The sequence below is a fragment of the Lathamus discolor genome, chromosome 5, assembly GCF_037157495.1.
Source record: "Lathamus discolor isolate bLatDis1 chromosome 5, bLatDis1.hap1, whole genome shotgun sequence".
Lineage (NCBI taxonomy): Eukaryota > Metazoa > Chordata > Aves > Psittaciformes > Psittacidae > Lathamus > Lathamus discolor.
In genome coordinates, this window is record NC_088888.1 from 91,022,625 (window position 1) to 91,037,459 (window position 14,835).

At 40.6% G+C, this 14,835-nt stretch overlaps 1 protein-coding gene across 3 annotated transcripts in view; it reads right to left on the reverse strand.

Moving 5' to 3' along the window:
* FBXO25 (F-box protein 25) overlaps positions 1-14,340 on the reverse strand; it is a 31,282-nt gene extending 16,942 nt beyond the window's left edge. For 2 of the 3 annotated variants that reach the window (XM_065681543.1, XM_065681544.1), the window contains exons 1-5: positions 14,254-14,340; positions 11,876-12,017; positions 4,215-4,318; positions 3,058-3,107; positions 1,256-1,348 (exon numbers count right to left, since the gene is read on the reverse strand). In XM_065681543.1, the coding sequence (XP_065537615.1) occupies positions 1,256-1,348; positions 3,058-3,107; positions 4,215-4,318; positions 11,876-12,012 (384 nt within the window). In that variant the 5' untranslated portion in view covers positions 12,013-12,017; positions 14,254-14,340. Of the gene's footprint in view, positions 1-1,255; positions 1,349-3,057; positions 3,108-3,681; positions 3,688-4,214; positions 4,319-11,875; positions 12,018-14,253 lie in introns of those variants that run through there. The other variant, XM_065681545.1, reaches the window with a different exon arrangement.
* Positions 14,341-14,835: the final 495 nt, after the last annotated feature.

The following is a 14,835-nucleotide window of genomic DNA, read 5'->3' on the forward strand; positions in this document are numbered from 1 at the left end:
TCTTTTGAGCAACCCAGCTCAGGCATTGCACGTAAAATTCTAGTTCTGGATTCATTCTACATATTCACCATTCAAGTGAGGCACTAAAGTTGACACTTGGTACTGAAGTTGTATTACAAACCACCTTCTTTAGGTGCCTTTTTTAATTACTACTGTTTGAGGCTGAAAAGCCTTGGGAAAGATCAAGGTTCTTGTTTCTGCTCCCAAAACAGAATTAAACAAAGCAATGTTCTAAACCACAATGCTACATATATAAAAAAAAAAAACCCTGCAAAGGGAATAAAACAAGCAAGCACCCTACCCACTGGCCTGGAAGCAAATCCTTCTTGCTTTGTTTCTTTTGGTCCCACATCTCTTGTTTTTGCGGAAGTATAATACACTGTCCCAGCTTTACAATGATAGGTAGAAAGTGTTTTCTCTCCAAATACTCTACAACCTAGTGTTACGGGTGTTCTCTTGGTATATGTATTTATTTTGTGTCTCTTCAAGTTCTGGATGCATTCCAATCACTACATAATTTGTGAACAACCTTACCGCTGAACTGAATTGTAGTCCTGATACTTCTCACATTTTGAGCTTCTCTAAGAGTTGGAAAAAGCACTTTACTACCTTAAGTTAGAAGACAAAAAACTTGGGCTAGTGACAGATCAGTATCTCCCACAACAGGTACTTCCAAGGAGTAACTGGTTAGACATTGAGGAAATTAAGGGTAGAGGTTCAACTTTAAGGGATATTAAGAAAGGTAAAGGCATCTGTATCTCATCCTAGCTTAAGTGTCCCATGAATTGCAGGACTGGGAAGCAGCTTCAGAAGAAACAAACTGCAGAATATTTACAAATCAAAGATTCTTCTGGAAATTGCTATTTTAAACACATTTAAAATGTAGTAAAGTATATTTAAGATGGATTATGCTTTACTATTTTGGAATGTATAGGAATTATTTTGCCTTTAAAGAGAGTTCACCACACAGACTGATGAACAGCAAGTGAAACTACCACCAGTGTTTCCCTGTAAATACACATCATGCTGTCCATCACCATCCTTCTCAACCTATAGGCTTTCACAGAAAAATATAATGAATTTTCACCAAGGAAAAATTGCTCAGTTTGAAGTTGTGTCATCAGTATAAATTACATATGAATATGGTATTACAGTCACAAATAATCCGCTGTTCAGGGCAAAATTATTTCTTTTGTACACACAGGCACATCAGCAAAAGCATTTTAAAAATAGGCATATAAAATAAAGAACTTACTTTCACCACGTAATTGAACCTTCTGATGTCCTGAATTGCACTTGAAAAGTCTAAGCGGTTAAAAGCTTCTCCCAAAGTGCAATAGCCATGTCTCTGAGAGGAAGAATAAACACACTTTAAATGGAGAGAAACAAAGATAAAATTGAGGAACATATTCTATAAAGCACTCTTCTATGAAACTAATGCTTATGTATACCATGTTCCCTGGAAATATAATGGATGTAGACTAAAGATTTATTTAGTTTCTTGTAGAACAAATGAAACCAGATATGCTATTTGGAACTAACAGGTGTGTAGGCATTATTACTTGACAGCAAGGACTTTAAATTCATACTAATCATGCAATCTCTAATCACTGCTATTTGAGTGCCCTGGGAATCTACTCTACTATTGCATGGGCACACACTGGCACTCTCTTCAGGGCAATCACATTCCCCATTTGCCTCGGCACAAGGGAGAGTTGTTTGTACAACAGCCTGAACTTATAACTGTAAGCATTAACTGCCTGAGTTTATGCTCATATTTGAGGGTAAGAACGCAGCTACTTGCTCCTGGGGCTGGAAAAACAAATGGTCTCAACATCTAGAATTTTTTTTCTGTGTGCTAAAACTTCAGGCACAATTTTTCTTAGGTGCCAAGAGCAATTGCATTTTCTTTTGATACTTCTGCACAGGTGACTTAAGGTAAAAATGGAAGTTTTAGAGGTTTGAGTTGTGGAACTACTTAGGGTGGTAGTAGCAGCCTAAAATTACATGGGGTCACATAAGCCAAGTATAGTTAGAGCTACTAAGCCACGTGGGTGACTTGGAATGAACATAAAGAGGCTAGAAAAAAAACCCCGACAATTGGTGACAGAGATATTTGCAGGGCAGCGTGCTAGTATGGCTCGTCAGCACAGGGGAGGAGAGGGATAAATAATTATTTGAACTTTATTCCTACACAGACTTCCTCGGTAAATTATGTGATGAAAAGATAGCAGTACAACTTAACTCAATGAAATCCAGCAACAGGAGACAGTTAACTACTCACTGTAGAGTGGTAGTAATTGTTGCCTATTGGTTAATAACCGAATTCATGATTGCACTGCTTGCTCATCCAAGTTAATACACCCAAGACCCAAGCATGCTGCATACTTACAACATGCACAACTTGGCTGGCTAATAGCAGGAATTAGCACTTCAGAAAACAAAAGTAATGCTGAAATTTAAGTATTTGTGGCTGTTCTCTGGCTGAATAGTTATGTTCTCTGGCTGAATAGCTATGCTTAAACATGCTACCATGAAGTACATTTCCTTGAACAGCAGGAAGCAGATTTCTATGAAACTTTAGCTCTACCTTTCTCAATGTAGCATTATGACAAAATGACTCAAAGAGCATCTCCTATTCATTTCAGCTGTATACCCAAGCTTGTTTTGATTATCTTCAGTGCTTTCACATGGGATGTTTCACATTTCTTATCAAGACCTTCTTACTCTTGTCATTTTGCCCTAAAATTCAGTATCCAGTTTGAAAAACAACTTTCCCCATTTCAAAGTCAAGAAATACTATAACCTGTAAGGAAAATTACAGTCCCTCCAAATTAGTATCAGATAAGCTTAAATTGTTGCTTTGAATTTTTTGGTTGAAGTATGCTCATTCCTTGCTACTTACTTTTCATTTTGCTACTTAACTTCTTTTTACTCTAAGCTTTCAGATTTATACAAATACCTGGAAGGGATTAATGATTAATTGTAACCATCCCTATTTTGTTAATTAAGTAGCACAAAGATTGTAGGAATTGACTCACTGCATGCAGGACTTACCTCCCTGGTGCTTTCTTTATGAACATAGATCCACTTTTCACGATAAAAACCTAAACCAGAAATATAAGCAGTTTTAGGCTTCTACTTTAGAAAGAAGTTGAACAAAACAGACCATGCTCAATAAAATGCTTCATAAGACAGGAGTGATGGTAAAACAGTTTTAATGCAGGAAGTTTATAAAGGCTGAAGAGGATGACTACAAATTGTCAGAAGTTACATACTTCAAAAAATAAAGGAGGAATTAAGTAATTTTATAAAGCCGAGTTGGCACAGAATTGGCAGATGTAGCACAACTTCTGTCAACTGTGTACCAACAACAGTCAATTTCTCCTACAAAATGCCTCATCTTTTTTAATCCAACAGGCTCCTTAGCACTTAACACAGTAAAGTACAGAAATAGACAACTTTTTTGTTCCTGACTACTCTACCCCTCTAATCTGATTGCTTCTGTAAAGGTGCCTGCTCTGTACTCACTTGGCTGAACTAGTTGCAGAATACTGCAGGGAAGTCAATTATACAAGACTAATAAAGGCAACTAGGCAGACCTTCACCTTGCAGAAGTCTAGCATGGCATCAAATGAAAGCATGCTCTTAAATGTAAGCCACTTGAATCTTTTGAAACACTTTAAGCTCAGCCAAGCCTGGGGAAGCTTGCAGCTTTCTGCAAGACCATCTCTGTTACAATTTTGGGAATACACAAATAATAGAGATAATTTTTCTTCCTGAAATTCAATACTGATGAAGTCTTTACCAAGAGCTGTAGTTATTACTACAAAATGCATTTATTTATTAACCGATTCTGAAGATGCATCACTAATCATAAAGCTGCTTTTGTAAGAAGCTCCCAAAAGCATCCAGAATAATTTAATCTAAAACTAGTCCACAAAATAGCGGTTAGTATCAGAGGATATTTATTATTCAGGAATTACTATTCTTAAATGAATTACCTTTGGGGAAAAAAACCACCACCCAAACCATACAACATACGATCAATGACATAGTTCAAGTAAGACTTAACACCTCTGACACCAGAACTTGTTGCCAATACAGAAGTAAACATAGAAGGCTACTCTATAGATGAATATAAATTAATGGCTATTATACAGTTTTGCTGAACCTACAGAAGTCTCCTAAAATAAATGAAAAACCAGCCTTACATTGTGTGTTATTTGTACAATGATCTTTTTTCCTTTTCTTAGCTGCAAACTCACAATCTTCAGTATCGTATATTGCTTCATCCTCACCATCACCAGTTATGATGCTGAAATAAACACATTTAATTAAAACAGCAGTGATTACATATTTAAGATGCAAATGGATCATAATTCTCTGCATTAAAGTCTGCCAGCTGGAATAAAAAGTTATATTTTTAATGATGATGTCCTACTTGATGGTCTATAGCAACACATATCTTATGAGGACTTGTCTTGTTCTTTTCTTCGCAGTGGGGTCGAATTTTGTGTCAAAATTATTAAGTACACAACAGTATCTTCCTAATGAGCACCTTAAAAAGTCATTGCAGACATTCAGGAAGGACTACTAAGGAGACAGTACTAAGTGGGGAACTGCCTGTCTGCAAAGCTCTGGTATACAAAAATTCATTATGTGAAAGGAACCAAGCCTTGAAAAACTGTGCACACAGGTGAAAGTCAACGCAGAATTAATGCGCACCCTTGCACAGGCAGAAAGCCAGCAAAGACAGACATCTCTCTTACTACTGCCAACCTGTGGGCATAGAAAGTCTTTCTTCTGACAAGTGTCTAAATCACAACACTGTATGTAATGTAGATGTCAGACTCCTACTCATGCCACTGACAGGTAACTATGAAACCTAACACTGATGACTACACTGAATAATTATATAGATAGTGTATACATATACACACACAAACACACGAAGAAACTATTAAAAATGTTTCACTGGATAAACTACCCTTTCCAAAATCCACATACACTTAAAAACTGTCTGCGCTACATAAAGTCTGCAGTTTCAGAAAGTTTTGTTTTCCATGTTTGCAGATAGTTAGAAGGACCAGCAATACGGATAAGAATAGGTGCTAATTTTTCTAGCACTGAGAAGAAAGATACTTCCTATGAAGGCCACTCTTGCACAGATAACCAATATAACTAAGGATATGAAGTAGTGAAGTTTGAGGTACTGTAGGACTATTTCATTTTGCCATTGTTATTCCTTGACCAGAAGGTTATATACAAAACTCCTCCCATTCATTACTACTTTTTTTAATCTGAATTTGTCAGATGAATCTACTTATCAATGTTAGTTAGAACTTCAAATTTCCCTAGCAACAGCTGAACACTAAAACAGGACACCAGTTCGTTCCGAAATAAGCTGTATTTGGGCATTAAGTGGCAAAAAAAATCAAATTCTATTAGCCTGTGCTACTAGCTTTACAATTAAAATTTTAAGGCTTGAACCATCTTAAAGAGGATGACTAAACAACATTGCAAAAAAGCCTTGTTTTTTTCATTGCTCTAATCAGTAAATGGTATCTCAACTCAAAAATACACGAGTTAAGAAGATTCAGAAATAGAAAATTGGTTTTGTCTTCGGTTTAAATCCTGGGAAAGAAGCTAACATACCTCTGCATCCAGACAGACCTCAATACAAAGTGAGGGCCTTAGTCCATGCCTTACCATTTTTAAAGCAGAGGATAATGACTAAATGACTTCATTATCCTATGCAACACTGCCAAACATTGTATCTTGTCAAACAGCAAAAGTTTGAAGAAAAGGAACCGGCAACTGACAGAAGCTGACTATAAACACTGACAAGTTACTTTGATTACATAACAGTCCAATTCATTTGGACTTTTCCAAAGCTATCACAAATTAATTCTCTTTTAAAGCTCACTAAAATGATTAATTTAATTATGCTTTTGCATACTGACTGAATCACCATGTGTCCTGGGTTTAGCAATAGCAGTCAAATTTTCTCCTTCTTAGTAGCTGGTGAAGTGCTGTTTTGACTTTCAGCCTGGGAACAACGCTGATAATACCAATGTTTTAAGTTGCTGCTAAGTAATGTTTACTCTGACAAAGGCCTTTGTGAGTCTCATGCTCTGCCAGGAAGGAGGGGAGGCCAGGAGGAAGCAGAGACAGGACACCTGACCCAAGCCAGACAAAGAAGTATTCCATACCACAGCACATCATGCCCAGGGAGGTAACTGGGAGTTACCCAGAAGGGCATGAGCTCTTTTCTGGGGGGTCGGGCTCAGTCGGCAGGTGGTATTGTATTCTCTTCCCTTGTTATTTTCTCTTATTATTATCATTGGTTGTAGCAGCAGTGGTTTGTGTTATACCTTAGTTACTGGGCTGTTCTTATCTCAACCCGTGGGAGTTACATTCTCTCGATTCTCCTCCCGATCCCCCCAGGAGTGGGGAGGGAAGGAAAGAAAGCGGGAGGAAGGGGGGGGAGTGAGTGAACGAGCTGCGTGGCTGGGTTTAAACCACGACACCATGCCATGTGAGAACTTACTGCAGAATCTGAGAAGTTGCTGCAGAATCAGAAAGAGAGCCCAAAGCCCAAATAGCTTTATCATCCTAACAACAGAAAAGAGTGGAGATCTATGGCCTGATACTCTGCAATACAATTCAGGGAGAACAGAAACACCCATGCATATTGACACAGTGCAATGGGGAGAGTTGGGGAGGCAGCACTCCTGAAAGCCTGCATTACAATAAGAAGGTTACTCTGGCAGGATTCCTTCTTTTGTTCCCAGAGAGAGGAAGTGTCCCTAGAAAGGCAAATCAGAACAGTAACATTCCTGAAGTGATTTAAAGCTCCTCTCCCCACCCCCAATAATAGGCACTTCCTCAAGCATCAAATGAACAAGGCAGCTTAAGGACAGTCAGTTAATAGAAGGAATTTCGAGGATGAAGAGGGCCATTTCGAACATCTCTGCTGACATTCAAATTCACCTGTGGCATTCCTGGAATTCTTCATGTCACTTTAAAGATGAATTTAACTGTTCCGTCTGAGGATCTGCTCACATGAGGCCTTACTTCATGTTCTGTCCCACCTTACATGAACAGTCTTTCCCTACTTATCTGTAACCATCACCATTCTTCTCAACAAATTTTGAGTCTATTACCATGAAAACAAGGGTGCCATAGACATCAGAAAAACAGGACAGAAATACAGGCACATCCCCAGAATCTGTCAGCCTTCCTTCCAGAAACCTCGAAAGCTGCTTGATAAGTAACATAGCTGCTCCACCATTTCCAAAAGCAACTCCTTAACACCAAGCTAAGCTACAAGAAACCAAATCAAGTGCTGCGCCTGCCATATGGTATAACAGAAGCCTTAATTTAATGTTTTTACCATAATACCACACATGACATCTGAGTGCACCTGGAAAGATTTAAATACATCCTTAATACTGCCAATTCATAGCTATTCTCACTTTCCTGTCTTGATAATGCACTTAAGAAATTATTCTAAAGCTTACAAAAGCAAAGTACCTTGTGTCCTTAGGACTACAGTAGCCTACATAAAGCATCCAAGAATTCTGGCTTTTTCAAAAAAGTAATATCATAGCAGTATTTAACCTCTTGGTATGACACTTAAAATGCTGGAAAACTAGACAGGGCTATCTGACCTTCCAGTTGTTCTGAGTCATTGCTTCTTTTCTCAGCAAAGGAATGCTCTCAAGTCATGCAATACCTACAGAAGCACACTGAGTGTTTTAGAAGAGACAAAACCATTTACAGCTTGACCCATAGAAAATCCTGAGTTGCACCAAGTAACCTTACAAAATATTTGTTAAATGCCAAAATTATCTAAAACTAGATTCAATTTTAAGGACTTCTTTCAAGTGCCAAAACCACTTTTGTGAACATTGTGTCTCACAGAACTGGACAACAGACACCAGGCTTAAATTACTACCCTGCCATCCCAAGTAGCTCATATGAGCCTGACATGCAAAAAGAGGACTATTACCATCATGAAAATCTAGTCATAGATTTTCACAGAACCAAAAGAGTCTGGTTCTTGCTTTCTTTTACCTTAAAAGAAAGCACAAAACTGCTTTACTCCTAAGTTGCAGGATACTGAGAAGTATGTATATACAATTCTGTAAGACAGCGCTGTTCTCTTTCCCCCACCAAGCTTCAAGGACTCAGTGCCATAGCACTGGAAATTAACATCTGTGCTAGAATTTACAGGCACAAACTGCAGGTAGTCATGCCCACAGAGCTTAAGCGAGCACTGCCTCAACCACATTTTCAGCTCCTGCATACCTTGAATGCAAGGCGCTCTCCACTTGTTACATACCATTAATTATCCAAATAACAGCTACAGAACTGAGGGTCCCCTTTCTCCCACCTCAGTTTCCATAAATTGAACTAATTTAAAGTGCAAATATTGCAGCATTATTTCAAATCATTTGAATTGTTCCTGCACAAGTTATTCTGTTGGTTCAAGCATGGTTATCATTGGATCCACCCCGTTTTTGATTTATTCATCAAATGGATTCATCACAACACTGGATAACTAAGATAATAGGGTAAAAAATTTTATTTTAATAGAATCTTTTTTTTCAAGTAAGTTATTTACCTCTTGAAGGTTAATCCGTGAATCTGTTGGTGATATGATCTTCGTAATTTGTGAAGTATTTGTAATGGATAAAAGAAAGTCTGGCAAGTAACTAACTAGCTATATTTTCTCTCACAAGAGACAACAGAAGTAAAAGTAAAGACTTTCACTCAACAACACATCTTGAGTTCATTTCTTTTTAAAGGAAAACTGCCATAACTGCTCCCTAGAATGAAATACTCAAGTACTACCTTTAGGAATAATTCTACAGAATATTTTGATGATAAATATTATTTATTAATGGGTTAGGGCAGCCAGACTAGCTTACACCATGATCTCTCTTTGCAGACCAGTTTAGGAAGAGACAAGTAAGTATTTATGTATGTTTATTATGCTTCTTTCACAAGGAAGGAAGAATTTTATTAAGCCTCATTCTTACTCAGTGCTATATCATGTTAACAAATATCCTAAGCTGAGCTGTCTATCCAATATACACAGATAACTGTTTCCAAATAGCTTAAAATGGTACACAGAACCAGCCAGCAAGACACAGTACACTGCTGTACTTCAATACAGAGCCCCACACATAGGACATAAGAATCCCATGCCCAGGTATATGCTGGCTATAGACTGAAGAGGAAGCAGTTTTGCAGAAAAGGAGCCAGGGGTCTTGTGGATAGCGAGCTGAACACAAGTCAGCAGTGTGCCCTTGTGTTGTACAAGGCCAACTGCACCCTAGTCCGAGTTAACAAAAGTGTATCCTGCAGACTGAAAGAAGTAATCACCCTACTTCATCTGACATGAGAAACAGCATCTGGAGTACTGTGCCTAGTTTGGGGCTCAAGGATACAATAAAACACTGTCATACAAGTCAAGGGTGGAGTTATCAAGGTGATCGAGTACTAGAGCACATGACACACAAGGTAAGAACAGAGCTTGTTCAATGTTGAGGTGGTGGTGGAGGGAAATCTGATCACTGTCAAAATCTAATATAAGATGAATAAGATATCAAGATATGAGTAAGATAGAGCTAGACTTTAAGGTTAGAGGAGGTGGGCAGTAATAAGTCAAGTGGTAATGGACACAGTGTGTGATAAGAGAAATTCTTTTGAGATTGGGGGGTGGGGGCAGCACAATAACGAACAAACAAACAAAAAAAAAATCCAGTGAAGGTAATGGAACTTAGAACATGAATCCAGAGGGATTTCCATTTTTGGAAATGCATGAAGCTCAACAGGGCAAGGCCTTAGACAATCCAACCTCATTTGCGCTTAGACCAGATGATAGCCAGATGTCCTTTCCACCCTAAAAGGTTCTATAACATTGTGCAAATAGACTTAAATTGCTGTTTAGCAGCAAAGGTGAACTCATAGATCCAAAGTTCAAGTCATAGATATGAAGTGCAAGTTGTAGTCATAGATCCAAAGTCCAAGTGGTAGCAAAATTACTCTTAAGTAATGCTACTTTGCCAAGTACCAATTTCAATTCTGTAGTCTAAGTTCGGACAATACACATTTTTAACTGAATAGACATAAGCAGCATAAAATTTAAAACAGGGCCAAAGCAATGGTGTGGTTTGGTGTCGCTAAGTAAGCGGTGGGTAAGATGAAGATGGGGAACTGCTACAGATGAGGGCATCTGCCGCGCACTAGGTTGGTCCCAGAGTCTGAGATTCTGGCAAATTAGCAAACTAGCCTAAGAAACCCAAATCATGAAAGCTATTCTCCCCCAATGCCCAGAGCACTTCATGGCCAGTCCCTTCAAACTAATATACCTATTTCAGTCCTGAACTCTAACACTCATCTTCCCCGCCCCCAAAAAAAACCCCAACAAAAAAAAAAAAAACCACCCACAAACAAACAAAAAAACCCCACAAAATAAAAGGAGTTAACTTAAAACTGTTTCTAGCAAGACTACTCCAAAGGAGATCATTAGTAAGTTCTTTCAAGTCTAAGAAAGGGGGAAAAAATATCTAGTATTCTTGCATGAAGAAGCAATAAAAATACCTCATTTTGATCTCTGAAAACATATATATATTTATTTAGTATCAGAAGAACAAAGGTCTTAATGTTATCCATAAAGGCACTGATCACTTATGTCAAATTGCCAAACAATATTAATTGAAGCAACCTACAAGATATAATTACTTAGTAACTGCAAATGGCTATGAAAGTTAAATTAGATTTCCTTTCATTTGCCAACTATATTATTAAAGATATACGAAACAGAAAAAAAAGATTTTTTCAGGTGTATTTAAGGCCACTTTTGTGTCGGAGGCTTACTAAACACTCTTCCAGACAATGTAGTTTTTTGTACCCAGACTGACTAGACTGTATAGAAAAAGAAGCCCAAGTAAGATCATTGACAAATAAAAAGAAAAAAAAAAAAAAGCATTAACAGTAGGTCAAGAAAAGATTCATAATTCTTCACTGCTTGATAACCCTCTTGAAGTTTATTTCACAAATTTAGAATACACAGATGTACAACTACAGCAAGTCCTAGCTTGCCAGTAAATTCCCTCTGAATCAGATCAGTTACTGTATCATTTACTGGACTAACAACAAAACACTGAAAGCTCCCTTTCCTCACTGTGAGCACATTACACTGGAGTTTGAGACCAAGAATGCTATCCTTGAGAGTTACTTCTTCATGAAGAAACCAAGTATAAGTTTGTTTGGACAGAGCTACTGACAATCACAATATCACACCAGTCTGCGGGCATCTGCCACGAGTATTTCTTTAACTAGTACCTTTCTCGTCTGTTCTACAGCAGCATACACAGCCATATCTTGCGTTAGAGAATTACCTTAAAATTATGATTACTGTGTATTTTGGACTGCTTTAAACAAACAGTCCTAATCCAACACCCAGTCAACAGAAAGTCTTCATTCATTTCCAGGTAACATTTCAATATGCCTGTTGCACTTGCAATTTGTAAGTATCACTTAGCTTTAAGTAATACTTCATAGGGCTGTTTTTTGGTGGGTTTTTTTTTTTTTTTTAGGACATACAACATAAGATGGGATCCTAAAATAAGCAACTTGAAAAGCGGTGACAAGAGACAGACAATCTCCATAGGGGTCTCCTGTCTGTCTAACTAAACTAAACACATGGTTGCATTTGTATACTTCTAGCATATGCAGATGATATCATCAACCACAAACATTTGCAGCCTGAAATTAAGTCAATCTTTGTCTTTCCACCTGCTATTAACTCATGCAGAATCACTTTTTTGTTTTTGGAAGAAAAAAAAACCAAACTTACACAGTGTGACTGATATCCTTCAACTGATTATTCCCATCCTCAAGTGCAGGACTGAAGGGTTCACATCGTTTCCATCCATCTTCTGTTTTAATCCATCTCCATCCAGGGGATCTCCAGTCTTGCCCCAGAAATGGCATGGTTTCTGTAGAAGCAGCAAGATTATTTGTATATTGTATTGTGTATGTAATTATACAGAAGCTGTAAAACTTGTGTGGATGTTTCAATTTTCTCTTTAACCTTAAAAAAAAAAATAAAAAGAGACTACCTTGAGGAAAGAAAGTTCTCTGTACAATCACAGAATGGTTTGGGTTGGGAGGGACCTTAAAATAATCTAGTCCCACCCCCTGCTGCCATGGGTGGAGACACCTTCCATTAGACCAGGCTGCTCACGACCCCATCAAACCTTCCAGGGACAGGGCAGGCCACAGATTCTCTGGGAAACTTGTTCATCACCTCGCCACCCTCACAGGAAAGAGCTTTTTCCTAGTATTTAAGCTAAATCTACCCTCTGTCATTCTCCTTTGTCTTGTCAGTACATGCTCTTGTAAGAAGTCCCTCTCCAGATTTCCTGTAGGCCCCATTTAGGTACTAGGGTGTGCCCAGAGCCTTCTCCAGGCTGAACAACCCCAACTCTCTGGGCCTCTCTTCACAGGAGAGGCCATGAAGGTGATCAGAGGGCTGGAACACCTCTTCCCAGAATTACACACAATACTCCAAGTGAGGTCTCATGAGAGCAGAGTAGAGGGGCGAGATCACCTCCTTTGACCTGCTGGTCACACTTCTTTTGATGCAGCCCAGGATATGGTTGGCTTTCTGGGATGCGAGTGCAAACTGCCAGCTCACGTTGAGCTTCTCATCAACGAATACCCCCAAATCCTTCTCTTCAGGGCTGATCTCAACCCATTTTCCACCCAACCTGTAGCTGTGCCTGGGATCACCCCGAAAGGGGCAGGACCTTGTTGAACTTCATGAGGTTGGCATTGGCCGACCTCACAAGTGTGTCAAGGTCCCTCTGGATGGCATCCCTTCCCTCCAGCGTATCAACCAAACCACACAGCTTGGTGTCACTGGCAAACTTCCTGAGGGTGCATTCAATCCCACTGTTCATACCCCTGTAATGGTTTAAGCCCAGCTGGTAACTCAGTACCACGCAAATGCTCACTCACTTCACTCCATTTTCCCCTCTGCTCCCAGCAGGATGTGGAAGAGAACTGAAAGAATGTAACTCCCACGGGTTGAGATAAGAACACTCCAGTAACTAAGGTGTAACACAAACCACTGCTGCTACCACCAATAATAAGGGAGATAATATAAAACTAAAAAGGAAAGGGAAAAAAACCCAACAATAAACACAAGTGATACACAATACAATTGCTCACCACTCACCAACTGATACCAGCCCAACCCAAGCAGCAATCTGGGCCTTCCAGGTAACTCCCCCCAGTTTATATACTGGGCATAACATGCTGTGGTATGGAATATCCCTTTGGACATTTTGGATCAGGTGTCCTGTTTCTGCTTCCTCCCGGCTTCCTGTCCCCCTCCTCACTGGCAGAGCATGAGACCGAAAAGTCATTGATTGGAGTACGCATTACTCAGCAACTACTAAAACACTGGTGTGCTATCAGCATTGTTCTCAGGCTAAAGCCAAAACACAGCACTGCACCAGCTGCTAAAACGAGAAAAATAACTGTTGCAGCTGACCCTGGGACAGCCCCTGACAAAGACATTAAACAGCACCAATCCCAGTACCAGTCCCTAGGGAACGCCACTTGTTACTGGTCTCCACTTGGGCATCGAGCTGCTGAGCACAACTCTTTTGAGTGCAACCATCCAGCCAGTTCCTTATCCACCAAGTCGTCCCTCTGTCAAATCTGTGTCCCCCAGTTTAGAGACAAGGATGTCATGCAGGACAGTACCAAACGCCTTGCAAAAACCCTAACAGATTACATCAGTGGCTCTTCCCCTACCCACCAATGCTGTGACACCGCTGTAGGAGGCCACCAAATCTGACGGGTACAACTTGCCCTTAGTGAAGCCATGTTTGCTCCTGTTCCCATGCAGCCTATCGGTACTGCCACCACCCTACTCCTCCAGGCAGGCTGCAGACACCTCCCCCAGCTCGTACTGCTCCTCACTCCTAGCGCCGGCTCCTTCCAAACCCCTGTGCCCGCCCTGACCCTAGCACCTTGTCCCACACGACTCCAGCTGCACACATCCCTCAGACCGGGTCCCAGCCCCGTCAGGCCGTGCCCACGCTCAGCCCTAACCCCCGGGCCTCACGCACACGGTGCCGGTGCCCCCGCCCGGCTCGCACGCCGTACCGCTCACGGCTGACCCCACCGCCCCGGCCGGGCCGCCCGCCACCCTCGCCTCACCTCAGCGCAACACCGCCCCTCCCCACGGCGCCGCGGCTATTGACGGAAGTAACATGGGGCAGCGCTCGCCCCGCCCCGCACCACGCTGATTGGCTGTCGGCTGCCGCGTTTGTTGCTACCCGGCAGCGCCCTACGCCATTGGCGGAAGGGGCGCGGTGGCGTCACGGGCCGGGCGCGTCACGTGACGGGGGGAGCGAGGCGCACGTGTCACTGTTTTGGTCGGCGGGAGGCGGGGCGAGCGGGGCTGAGCGGGGTTGTGACCCCTGTGACCCCTTGTTTGACCTGTGCTGCTCAATTAATGAAGTCATCAATGGCTGAGGCACGTTAATAATTGGGAGCTCTCTTCAGTGAATATTCACTGCTGCTCATAGCCGGCTGTTACAGGGTTTTACCTGTAACATGGCTTCAGCATGCTTATGTTAGTTATACATAAAGGGACCTGCAACAATGAGGATTTTATTTGTGCTGGTTTTTAGTACGCAGCCATTTATTATAAGACTTTGTGTACACGTGGTTTCAGTCCAAACCTCTGGAAATCCTGTGATAATCAACAAGCAGATGTAAAGTGATTGTTGCCCATAG